Source organism: Leptosomus discolor, chromosome Z (genome assembly GCF_034619465.1).
Source record: "Leptosomus discolor isolate bLepDis1 chromosome Z, bLepDis1.hap2, whole genome shotgun sequence".
In the NCBI taxonomy this organism is placed as follows: domain Eukaryota; kingdom Metazoa; phylum Chordata; class Aves; order Leptosomiformes; family Leptosomidae; genus Leptosomus; species Leptosomus discolor.
This window is the reverse complement of record NC_141419.1, coordinates 48126206-48138726: the sequence shown is the minus strand read 5'-3', so window position 1 is coordinate 48138726 and position 12521 is coordinate 48126206. Positions and strand designations below refer to the sequence as shown.

The 12521-nt window shown below is 45.2% G+C and overlaps 1 protein-coding gene across 2 annotated transcripts in view; it reads left to right on the top strand.

The window, feature by feature from the left end:
- RAD23B (RAD23 nucleotide excision repair protein B) overlaps positions 1 to 12521 on the top strand; it is a 51463-nt gene that overhangs the window by 14317 nt on the left and 24625 nt on the right. For both annotated transcript variants that reach the window (XM_086479403.1, XM_086479402.1), the window contains exon 2: positions 7656 to 7737. In XM_086479403.1, the coding sequence (XP_086335529.1) occupies positions 7656 to 7737 (82 nt within the window). The remainder of the gene's footprint in view (positions 1 to 7655; positions 7738 to 12521) is intronic.

Genomic DNA, 12521 nt, shown 5'->3' with positions numbered 1-12521 from the left:
AGTGTGGCTATTGGTGGCTACAGGCTATTCAGAAGGGACAGGCAAGGAAGGAGGGGTGGACAGTTTGCCCTCTACAGCAAGAAATTGATAGATTGTCAAGAGCTGTCTCTGAAGAATAGCCATGAGCGGGTTGAAAGATTATGGGTGAGAACCAGAGACTGAAGCAAGAAAGGGAACTTTGTGACTGGTGTTTACTACAGGGTGCCCAATCAAGGGGAGCCTATTGAAATCAGTAGGTCCTGAGGTGATGGAGTTCAAGATCCTTAGGGCAGCGAGGAGGGTGCACAGCAAGCTTGCTAGCCTGGACTTCAAGAGAGGAGAGGCCTGGACTTTGGTCTCTTCAGGGAACTGCTTGGGAAAGTTCCATGGGATACAGCCCTGGGGGGAAGGGGGGCCCAAGATAGGGAGTCAATATTTGAGGAACACCTCCTCCAAGCTCAGGAGCCTTGCATCCCAGTGAAGAGGAAGTCAGGCAAAAATACCAGAAGGCCTACATGAATGAACAAGGAGCTCCTGGACAAACTGAAGCAAAAAAAAGGAAGTCTACAGCGAGTGGAAAGAAAGACAGGTAGACTGGGAGGAATACAGAGAAATTGTCTGAGCAGCCAGGGATCAGGTCAGGAAAGTCAAGGCCCTGATAGAATTAGACCTGTCCAGGGACATCAGTGGTAACAAGAAAAACATCTATAGGTGCATCAGTGACAAAAGGAAGACCAGAGATAATGTGGGCCCTCTCCAGAAGGAAATGGGAGACCTGGCTACTGAGGATATGGAGAAGGCTGAGGTACTCAATGACTTTTTGCCTCAGTCTTCACTGGCAAGTGCTGCAGCCACACCGCCCAAGTCACAGAAGGCAAAGGCAGGGGCTGGTAGAATAAAGAACTGCCCACTGTAGGAGAGAATCAAGTTTGAGACCATCTAAGGAACCTGATGTGATACATCCAGGGGTCCTGAGGGAACTGGTGGATGAAATTGCTAAGCCACTGTCCGTCGTATGAGAGAAGTCTTGGCTATCTGGCAGAGTTCCTGCAGACTGGAAAAGAGGAACCATAACTCCCATATTTAAAAAGGGGAAAAAAAGAAGGCCTGGGGAATTACAGGCCAGTCAATCTCACCTCTGTGCCTGGCAAGATCATCGAGTGGATCTTCCTGAAAACTGTGCTAGGGCACATGGAAAATAAGGAGGTGATTGGTGACAGCCAGCATGGCTTCACCAAGAGCAAATTGCGCCTAACAAGTTTCGTGGCCTTCTACGATGGGTTTACAGCGTTGGAGGATAAGGGTAAAGCAACCAACATCATCTGCCGGGACTTGTGTAAAGCGTTTGAAACTGTCCCACACAACATCCTTGTCCCTCAACTGGAGAGACATGGATTTGATGGATGGACCACTCAGTGGATCAGTAATTGGCTAGGTGGCTGCACTTGAAAGAGTCCCAGTCAAGAGCTCAATGTCGGAGTGGAGACCAGTGACAAGTAGTGTTCCTCGAGGGTCAGTATTGGGACCAGTGTATTTAGCGTCGTTGTCAGCAACATGGACAGTGGCATCGAGTGCACCTTCAGCAAGTTTGCTGACGACACTAAGTTGTGTGGTGCAGTCGACATGCTGGAGGGAAGGGAGGCCATCCAGAGGGACCTTGACAGACTGGAGAGGTGGGCCCATGCAAACCTCCTGAAGTACAAGAAGGCCAAGGGCAAGGTCCTGCACCTGGGTCAGGGCAATCCCAAGCATGGATACAGGCTGGGTGATGAATGAATCGAGAGCAGCCCTGTGGAAAAGAACTTGCGGGTGCTGCTAGATGAAAGACTGAGTATGAGCCAACAATGTGCGCTCACAGCCCAGAGAGCCAATCACATCCTGCGCTGCATCAAAAGAAGCGTAGCCAGCAGGTCAAGAGAGATGATTCCGTCCCTCTACTCCACTCTGGTGGGACCCCGCTGGGAGTACTGCGTCCAGCTCTGGGGCCCTCAGCGTAAGAAAGACCTGAAGCTGCTCGATCAGGTCCAGAGGAGGCCATGAAGGTGATCATGGGACTGGAGCACCTCCCCTGGGAGGGCAGGCTGAGAGAGTTGGGGTTGTTCAGCCTGGAGAAGAGAAGGCTCTGGGGAGACCTTATAGAGGCCTTCCGGTACTTCAAGGGGGCCTATAGGAAGGATGGAGAGGGACTTGTTACTAGAAAATGTAGTGATAGTACGAGGGGTAATATTTCAAAGTGAAAGAGGGTAGGTTTAGATTAGGTATTAGGAAGAAATTCTTTCCTGTGAGGGTGGCGAGGCACTGGCACAGGTTGCCCAGAGAAGCTGTGGGTGCCTCATCATTGGAAGTGTTTAAGGCCAGGTTGGATGGGGCTTTGAGGTGTCCCTGCCCATGGCAGGGGGATTGGAACAAGATGATCTTTAAGGTCCCTTCCAACCTACACCATTGTATGATTCTTCATACTTCAGATGCAGGAGCCATCACACTCACGGGCTCTCATTCTGCTGGAGGACTTCAGCCACCTTGACATCTGCTGTAAATGTAGCATGGCGAGCTGTAGGCAATTCAGGACACTCCTGGAGTGCATGGAGGATAACTTCTTCAGCCAGGTAATAGACAGCCCTACCAGAAGGGATGCAATAGTGGACCCCGCAGTCACCAACGCAAGTGAGCTTGTCGGTGACGTCAAGATAGGAGGAGACTGGGCTGCAGTGGTCATGCACTCATGGAGTTAGCAGTTCTGAGTGACGTGATCAGGTGAAGAGTAAAGTCGAGAGACCCTGAATTTTAGGAAAGCGAACTTCCAGCTGTTCAAGGAGTTAGTCAATAGGGTTCCCCAGGAAACTGCCCTTGGTGCAGAACACTGTTGGGAGATCTACAAGGACGCTTTCCATATTGCTCAAGAGCTCTCAGTCTGCAGGTGTAAGAAGTCAGAAAAGCAAGGGAAGAGACTGGCATGGATGAGTCAAGATCTGCTGGTCAAACTAAAGGGCAAGATGGAAATAAATGCACAGGCAGTGGAAGCAGGGGCAGGTATCCTGAGAAGAGTATAGGGACGCTGCCTGATTGTGTAGGGATGGAGTCAGAAAGGCCAAGGCGCAGCTGGAGGCTGGACTGTTCAGTGGGTGAGGAATTGATTGGATGATCACATCCAGAGGGTAGTGGTGAACAGCTCAATGTCCAGACGGAGGTTGGTGACAAGTGGCATCCCTCAGGGGTCCATATTGAGAGGAGTACTGTTTTGTATCTTCATGAGTGACATACACAGTGGGATCAAGTGCACCTCAGCAAGTTTGCAGATAACACCAAGCTGAGTGGTTTGGTCAACACACCTGAGGAACGGGATGTCATCTAGAGCGACCTGAATAAGCTGGAGAGGTGGGCCCATGTGAACCTCATAAGGTTCAGCAAGACCAAGTGAAAGGTCCTGCACCTGGGCCAGGGCAAGCCCTGATACCAATACAAGCTCAGGGATGAAGGGATTGAGAGCAGCTCTGCGGAAAAGGACTTGGGGGTGCTGGTGGACAAACAGCTGGACATAAGTCAGCAATGTACGCTCGCAGCCCAGAAAGCCAACTGTATCCTGGGCTGCATCAGAAGACACATGGTCAACAGGTCGAGGGAGGTGATTCTGCCCATCCACTCCACTCTGGTGAGACTCCACCTGGAGTGCTGTGTCCAGCTCTGGGGTCTCAGCGTAAGAAAGATGTGGGCCTGTTGGAACAAGTCCAGAGGAGGGCAACAGGGGGCTGGAGCACCTCTTTTGTCAGAACAGGCTGAGAGAGTTGGCATTGTTCAGCCTGGAGAAGAGAAGGCTTAAGGGGGACCTTGTATCAGCCTTCCTGTACTAAAAGGGGGCTTATAAGAAAGATGGGGACAGACTTTTCAGTAGGGCCCGTTGCAACAGGATGAGGGGTAATGGTTTTAAACTAAGAGAGAGTTGTTTCAGACTAGATGTAAGGAAGAAATTTTTTACAGTGAGGGTGGTGAAGCACTGTAGCAGGCTGCCCAGAGAGGTGTTAGAAACCCCATCTCTGGAAACATTCAAGGTCAGGTTGGATGGGGCTCTGAGCAACCTGATCTAGTGAAAGATGTCCCTGCTCCCTGTCCCCCCTGCAGGGGGGTTGGACTAGATGACATTTCAAGGTCCCTTCCAGCCCAAACTATTCTGTGATTTGGTGATCTATGAATACTGCTTGTTGTTCAGCCATTGTCATAACTAACACATTTTTTCTCAATTCGTTTGGCTCCATAGCATAAACTGCAGTTTGTCTATGTCTAGAGGGGAGTGCTGGCTGCCAAAGGGATGAAAGTATAGCCCTGTCATTTGTTGCAGACTTATATTGAAGGTTTTGGAAGAGTGCTGTCCCCTAGGTCATTTGCGGTACATCAGTCACACCATAGTATGGGGAAGCACTGCTGTAATAAAGAATGGCAAACTAGCTTTTAGGAAACTAGCTTTTAGAAAAGAACTGCTGACCAGCCTTTAGAGATAGGGAGGAAGGCCTATTTGTACTAACCTTTATGCATATATCCATTGCTGACTAACTAACACTTTAAAGATAAGAATGAAGCAGGATCCGCCAAGCGAAGGACAGCAGGAGGAATCCTCCAATCAGACTGTGGGGCTCAAGGAACACAGAACACTAAGCAGGAGAGATAGGGAGGGCAGCTAGCAAGAGCTGGTTCTGCAAATTGGAAAAGACCCAGGATGGTACAGGGCATGCACCACAGGACAAGTTCAAAAGTTCAACCATGAGGAAGACTTGGACCTTCATCCCCAACGACCACCAAGGACCACTGATGGAGGCATAACTTGGGTGGACTGAGGCGGGACTATGGGTGGAACTTATGTTAATGAATTCCTGGAAATAATTAGAATAACTCGACCTTTTCTCAGAAATGTAATGAATAAACATGAAAGCTGTAAGTATAAGGCAAGAATCCTAACGCTGGACGCGCAAGTATGGAAGGAGCTATCCCCCATGCTGCCCAGTGCTGCAATAAAGAATACCTGCTTAATAACACTTAGTTGTTACTGAGTTTTCTCGGATTCACTGCACACGAGGTGAACAGCAAAGGCAAATGGATCGTTAGAATTTTACTGTCAATATTTTACTGCAGTAAATGTATCTTAACTCCTTCCCAGGGATCCAATTATTGTGTACTAATTAAACATATGTTTAGTGTGTCCTGACCTAAATTATCACATTTAACTCTTCAGACATTTTTGAGAGAACAGATTTTGGTTTTGTTCCTTGTAGGAAAAAGACTAGTCTGGAATAAAACTGAAACGCTAAAACGTGAGTGAGGCAAAGCAGATGTTTGAGACCAGTAGCTTGATTGAGTGCAGTGGACGTGAACAAGCTTAATTTTCTCTCTCAAAATAGATGATACCTGCTGATCCCATTACAATATTTGTTACACATCTGGTTTAACATCTGGACAAATATGGTGACTATGAATGAAAGAAGAAGCTTTGAGACACCGTTTTTGAGTGATTAGTACAAATCATTCAAAATTAGCATAGATTGTGAATAGGTAAGCAGTGTGTTAAAAAGTAGGGATTTTTAATCATAACAGGCTTTTTACATGATTCAGGGGGTTAATTTGCCCTTGTGGGTGCAGGACACTTAAGTGGAGTCACCCAAAGTATCTAGTACTTCAAAGTTCAGGAAAAGCTGCTTGATGGCTTACCTGTGGCCTAAGCAGACTGTTCAGTTGTAAGGTGAGTAACCTCCAGCCTTAAGTAATAATTGGGGAGGAATTCACAAATTAGATTTCTAGTTTTCAAGGAAATATTCTTTTAAAATAAATGTAAATCCAGGTATAGAACAGACTTGTTAAGTGCATGAGAATGATGCAGATTTTTATTAAAATGAGTATAGTGGTTTGACCCTGCCTGAAGGCTTATGGATGGCAGCGAGCTGCTGTTAGTTTTGCTGTGGAAGAGCAACTGGCTGGCTGCAGACTGATTCTAAAGCTTTTGGCAGGTGCTGGAATATCATGTGTAATAAGAATACTAAGAGCATCCTTCCTCCATCTGCTGAGGAAAAAAAGAGTTGGCTGCCTATTTTGGTGTGGTCCTGTAGAGGGAAATCATATGTTATGTTCTCTATCCTTGTGTGGATAGTGATTTAATCACCTACATCAGGTATAAGCTTAGAGAAGATGTTTGATTCTGCAGGCCTGCTTTGCTGGGTCATGAAGCCTGGTAAAACAAACACTCCTTTTTATGTATCCTGCTGAAAAGATGCAGCTCAATTGTGAGTGTTAAAGTTTGGTTTGTCCCTTTTGGACCAAATATGTAAACTGAACGGATTAGCCTGGTAAAGAGACTGATAAAGACACACAGAAATAACATCTGAGAGGAAAAGAGAGAAGCAACAAGGGGACTAATGAAGGAAAAGGGGAAGGGTAACATGAAGGCCCGAGACATTAACAGAAGAATAAAGTGATGCCAGGAAGTGTGACTAGCGTGTGAAGTGGATGACAGGTGTTAATTATGCTGAGACTCACTAAGCTTCTCAGTAAATAGGTAACCATTTAGCACCTGAAAATACTGTTTCAGTGTATTTATTACTGAAGCAACCGTAATAGTGAGCTACAGCTTTAAAAATTAACACAAAATGGTAATACTAGCTATTACAGCTACCTGAGGCACAAATAGTTGCCAGACTGATTAAGCTGTCAAGGTAAACACATTTTCATGTGGTTATCTGGTTAAATAGCTAGGTATATGCATATCAGTTGCAGCATTTAATGAAAAAAGCATATGTATATTCAGAAAAAAAACCCAACTTTAGAAGATGGAGTTAGGGTGTAGTAATAAGTTCTTAACGTTGGTTGCCTCTGTTTTACATACATTGCGTCTGTCCGTCAGGAGGCAAGAAAAACGAATGTTTGTGTACAGGCAGTTTGTCTTAAAACATGATTTTAAATGTGTCAGTACAGAAATGCTTCTGCAGGAGCATCCTTTATCTCCTCCAGATAAAGTTATGCAGCCTTTTCTAGAGAATACTGGCATTCTCATACATGACAACAGTGTCATTTGAGCTCTTGTATGTGGTGCTCTGAAAATGTGGATGTCAGTGGTCTGCATAAACAAGTAAATAAGGTAAAACACTTTCATGTGTAGGCTTAAAATTGCTATGCGAAGCTCTAAAAATTACAGGGGAGGGGAAAGAGTTGAAAACTACTTATATAAAATGAACAACTGGACAGTTTGCACAGGTCTTTGCGTATCCAGGCTTCAAGTCATTCCAGTGAGTTAAATCGAATGTCATGGTGACCTTAGCAAAAAAAACAAGCATTCCCTGAAAAGTCATTATGATGACGAAAGCTGTCAGCTGTGTATAGAGAAACTGCATTCAGAGAAAGAGCAGGGAGGGGAGATGGGTCAGTAGATAAAATAATTTTTTGCCCAAATTTCTCAATTTTTCACTGCATTGTAAACTCATACTTAAAAGACTTCTCATGGAGAAATTAGTTACTTATTAAGAACAAGAGATTATTTGGGAAGGGAACATGTTGCTCTGTAAGTGGTTACAATGTACTTGACATGATCAAGATATGACTGAAAACTACTTTTTAGTATTTAAAACTTAGAACAAAGTGTACTTAATTAGGTTTGTATTTTGAAACTTTTTTTTTTCATTAAGACTATTTCTGTGCTTTAGGTGAAGGCACTGAAAGAGAAGATTGAATCAGAAAGGGGGAAAGATGCTTTTCCAGTAGCTGGCCAAAAACTAATTTATGCAGGTAATGGATATTCTGAAGATACTGCGTCTGAATCTACCTCATTTTTTATATTCTCCTTTGACTTTGATGTGAACGCTAAGTCCTCTAAGGATTGTAAATACTGGAATGCAAACAGGTTTAAAAAAACAAACACAAAACTAAACCAACAACAAACGTCGACAAAAGGAACTCTTAATTTTGGATCAGAACTTTTCAGGTTTTAATACATACGTGTCTGTTGTATCTTTGCTCTTACAGCATTATATGCTAGCTGCTTTAGTCCTGGATGGGGAGTGCTAGGTGAAGTAGAGATAGCTTTTGTTACAAGAAATGGGGATTTAAGCAGATCACATTTCATGTTCTTGGTTAACTCATTGTTTTCTGTTCAGTTTATGCTTTGTATAGCTGAAGCGTTGCTGTATATACCTCAGAGAATTAAAAATCAGTTTATCTCTTTTGTATTAACAAAGGAAACCCACCACTAAGTCCTTGCTGTACGAAGGTACTTCCAATACTTTTAAGCTCTGTCATTAGAAACGTGCATTATGAGCTAGCAAAAAGCAGTCTAATATTGTTTAAAGACATGAAATTTATTTATTTGAGCTAACAGAGTTTGAATTTTTTTTGCAGTTTTTTTTTTACTGTTTTCTACCTGACTGGTCTATTCTGGTGCTAATACACGGATCCAGTTTTTTGGTTCTCACTTCATGTCAGAACTATTCCTTGTACTTTTTCCTCTCAAACAGTGCTTGAAAGAAACTTTGGTGGTCTTTTGACTTCTTCTATGTACTGCTTTGTAAACAGTGTTGGTTTTCCACATCTAGTAAGCTAAAGCCTCATATCACAATAGAAAGATGCTCATGAAAGAGAATTTGGGAGTCTCTCTGTGTTTGTATAGACTCCTCAGGACTATGTTTCTTAGGAGGTTTTATGTCCCCTGTACTTCAGTGAAAGGAATGCACATGAAGAACATGAAGGTAAAAGTCACATGTATAATGAAGAAATACAAACAAGGCAGAAGGCCTTGTGCAATATGTATAATTGCATGATGCTCTTAATATTGTATTTCTATGAGTAAAAAAATCAAGGGTTGTGTAAGATCATACAATGTCACTTGAGCGTTTTCAGAAGCCAGAATTTATCTGCAGCATTGTATAATCCTTACAAGCAGTAGGAAGTGTAGGAAATGAGATTTAGAATAGAAGGCCATCCAGAGGTTGATTGTTTTTTTTCCTTTGGACAAGAGATGCAACAAGGATATATTGATGATATTTTTACTTTGATTAAAAGGAGCTTTAGAGTTTTCATAGTTTGGTAAAACAGAGTGATATCCTAACTGAACTTGATTAAAAGTATACCATTTGTTATTAAAAATGCTTGCAGTTTTTTTTTAAAGAAAAGGTGTGGTTTGGGCCCAGCTGGGAGCAGGCACCATGCAGCCGCTTGCATGCCCCTCCCCCTCCCCCCCATGGAGAAAAGGGTCAAACCCCACAGGCTGAGATAAGAACAGTTTAATAACAGTTTAATGACACAAGGAGAGAAGAAACAACAACAATAATATTGGTGAAATAATAGGTACAGCAAGAGACACTGAACGCAACAGCTCAGCACCCGGACTGCCTGCTGCACCGCTCTTGTGTGCACGCCTTCCCACCGCTGCCCCTTATATACAGAGCACGATGTCAGCATGGTATCGAACACCCTTTGGCTACTTCAGTTTGGCTGTCCCATCTGTGCCCCCCTCCCAGCTTCTGGTGAAAATTAACCTTATCCTAGCCAAACCCAGGACATTATCCACCTGTTATTCTATACCACCTACATCATGCCCAGATCCTACACTTTGGAGTTCCATCTGTCGGAGGTGATGGTGTTGGATTGCTGCTTGCTGCATCTGGAGCCTACAGCTGGTGTGTTTCATATGGGCCATTCTCACAGTCTGCATGTTGAAGATGTTGATCTTAAGCAAGTTGCTGGCCGCCATTTGCTGAAGCCAGTTCAAGTTCCATCACCGCTGACTCTCACTCTGCTTCATCAAAGTCCATCCTCCATTGATTTGAGTGACTCTCACTGTAACACCACTGATATGACATACAGCGACTGTGGTAGTGGCAGCATACAATGGCAGTCTTATCTAGCAATTAACATCACACAGTTTAATTCACTGGCTATTCTCACCCACAATTAAATCCCCTTGAGGTACGCATCAAACTTCCCCATCCTTCCACGTCACCCACCAAGTGCACCCAGGTCCTTGAGCAAAAGCAGTCCCACACATGGGTTTGCCTTTGCCTGCAGCAGGACTGATCCAAACTATCTTTCCTAACAACCTCTTCATGTGCACTACGAGTACTTTTTCTCCCTCTGCAGTATGTAGGAGGTTTGATGGGGCATGGCCATCTCAATTGGTAGATCTTCTAGTGTTTACAAACCAGGTGGCTTCTGTAAATGTGTATCTCAGTGTTGGAAGGTCCCACTCCCCATTGCTCTCAGTGTGGTTTTTAGCAGACCATTGCATTGTTCAATCTTCCCAGAGGCTGGTGCATGATAGGGGATGTGATATACCCACTTAATGCCATGCTCTTCGGCCCAGGTATCTAAGAGGTTGTTTCGGAAATGGGTCCCATTGTCTGACTCAGTCCTTTCTGGGGTGCCATGTCGCCATAAGACCTGTTTTTCAGGGCCCAGGATAGTGTTCCAGGCAGTGGCATGGGGCACAGCATTATGTTTCCAGCCATCTGGTGGTTGCTTCCGCCGTTGTAAGCACATGGCACTTGCCTTGGCGAGTCTGTGGGAGTGTGATACAGTCGGTCTGCCAGGCCTCCCCATATTTGTATTTCAGCCGTCTCCCTCCATACCACAGCGGCTTCGACCGCTTGGCTTGCTTGATCGCAGCCCATGTTTCACACTCATGGATAACCTGTGCGATAGTGTCCATGGTCAAGTCCACCCCTCAATCATGAGCCCATCTATATGTTGCATCCCTTCCTTGGTGGCCTGAGTTGTCATGGGCCCACTGAGCTATGAATGCTTATGCTGCCAGTCCAAATCCACCTGAGCCACTTTAATCTTAGCAGCCTGGTCTACCTGCTGTTTTGATGTTCTTCAGTGGCCCTACTCTTGGGTACATGAGCATCCACATGACATACTTTCACAACCAGGTTCTCTAGCTGAGCAGCAATATCTTGCCATAGTTCAGCAGCCCAAGTGGATTTACCTCACTAAGCGGACCGATTTTTTTGTGTACTTCTTCTCTATAGGGGCAACTAATACCAGCACAGGTTGGTTCTCTAGTTCAGCTGTAGTGCCTATTACTCTGTTTTCAGGTCCAGAGACCTTTTCTTCCCCTTGAGGGCACTGAGTAGTGTTGAGAAGGGCTCAGTAGGCATGGGCCAGGCCCCAGCATGTTGCAGTGATTTGTGACTCTGGAATTGCCTGGGTGATAGCATACGTTTTCCAAATGTTTTACTAGTTTTTCAGGGTTCTGAAGTTGTTCAGGGGTGAAATTCCAAAACACTGGGGGTGACCACTGTCCTAGGCACTTGCCCACACTCTCCCACACAGCGTGCCGCTTACAGTTATCCAGCCTCAGGACAGATTTCTGGGTGATATTGTTGCAAAAATGTTGTTTAACCCTGGACAATACCTGGGACACATTCAGGAGACACAGCAATAAGAACATGCTGATTTGGGCATCCCAGGGGTATTCAAAATTCCCAAAAGCTGCTATAATAAGCCTGAAGGCAGAAGGAGATGTGGAAGAGTGGGAGAAAGTATCCCCCCTTTGTCCCTCCCATGGACTGGGTGCGATTAGTAACGAATTCCGAGAGGAGGCACCTGAAGAATGGGCATGACAGCAATGCTGCACAGAAATGCCAGCTGAACCTCATGACAAGCGATGCAATCATATTGTAAGTCGACATTAGCTGGTGCAGCAAGATGACAGTCCTGATCCCCCTCCCAGCGGTCACAGACATCACCGCAGGGAGCACATAGTGCACGTACGAGTTTTACACAGCACCACCACGCGAACAGACGAACCAACATGGTGACAGCGGTCACTTAACTAATATAACAAATGTGTATGACAAACTCTCAACGCGGTCTGGCCAGATCTGCCATTATCTCAACCTATCAGGCCCCACAGTGGGCACCAAAAGGACTGTTGTGGTTTGGGCCCAGCCGGGAGCAGGGCACCACACGGCCGCTCGCTCACCCTCCCCCCCGTGGAGGGGTGAGGAGGAGAATCGGAGGAAAAGGGTCAAACCCCACGGACTGAGATAGGAACAATTTAATGGAACAACACAAGGAGAGAAGAAACAATGGTAACAACAACACCACTAATGAAATAATATACAGGGAGAGACAGGGAACACAACAGCTCATCGTCTGGACTGCCCGCCGCACCATGCCACACAGGCCTTCCCGCTGGTGCTTCCCCTTATATACTGACCATGACGTCAGCATGGTATAACATACCCCTTGGCTAGTTTAGTTTGGCAGTCCCGGCTGTGCCCCTTCCCAGCTTCTGGTGAAAATTGACCCTATCCTAGCCAAACCCAGGACAAAAGGTTATGCCAATCAGCGATAAGGTAGATCTGTTGTGTTGTCATCTGTATTAGGGTAAAGTCTAGAAACCCTGACTGTGATGTGTCCTGAAAAGGTAGAAGTCTGCATATAAAAGCTGCTTCCTCAAAGTGCCTATAAACCAGAAAATTCTAAGTAAACCCATGTAGGTGCTGAATCAGATGCTGCACCATCTGCTACAGGTATTACTACTACTACAGTACCTATAATGTCTTCTTGAG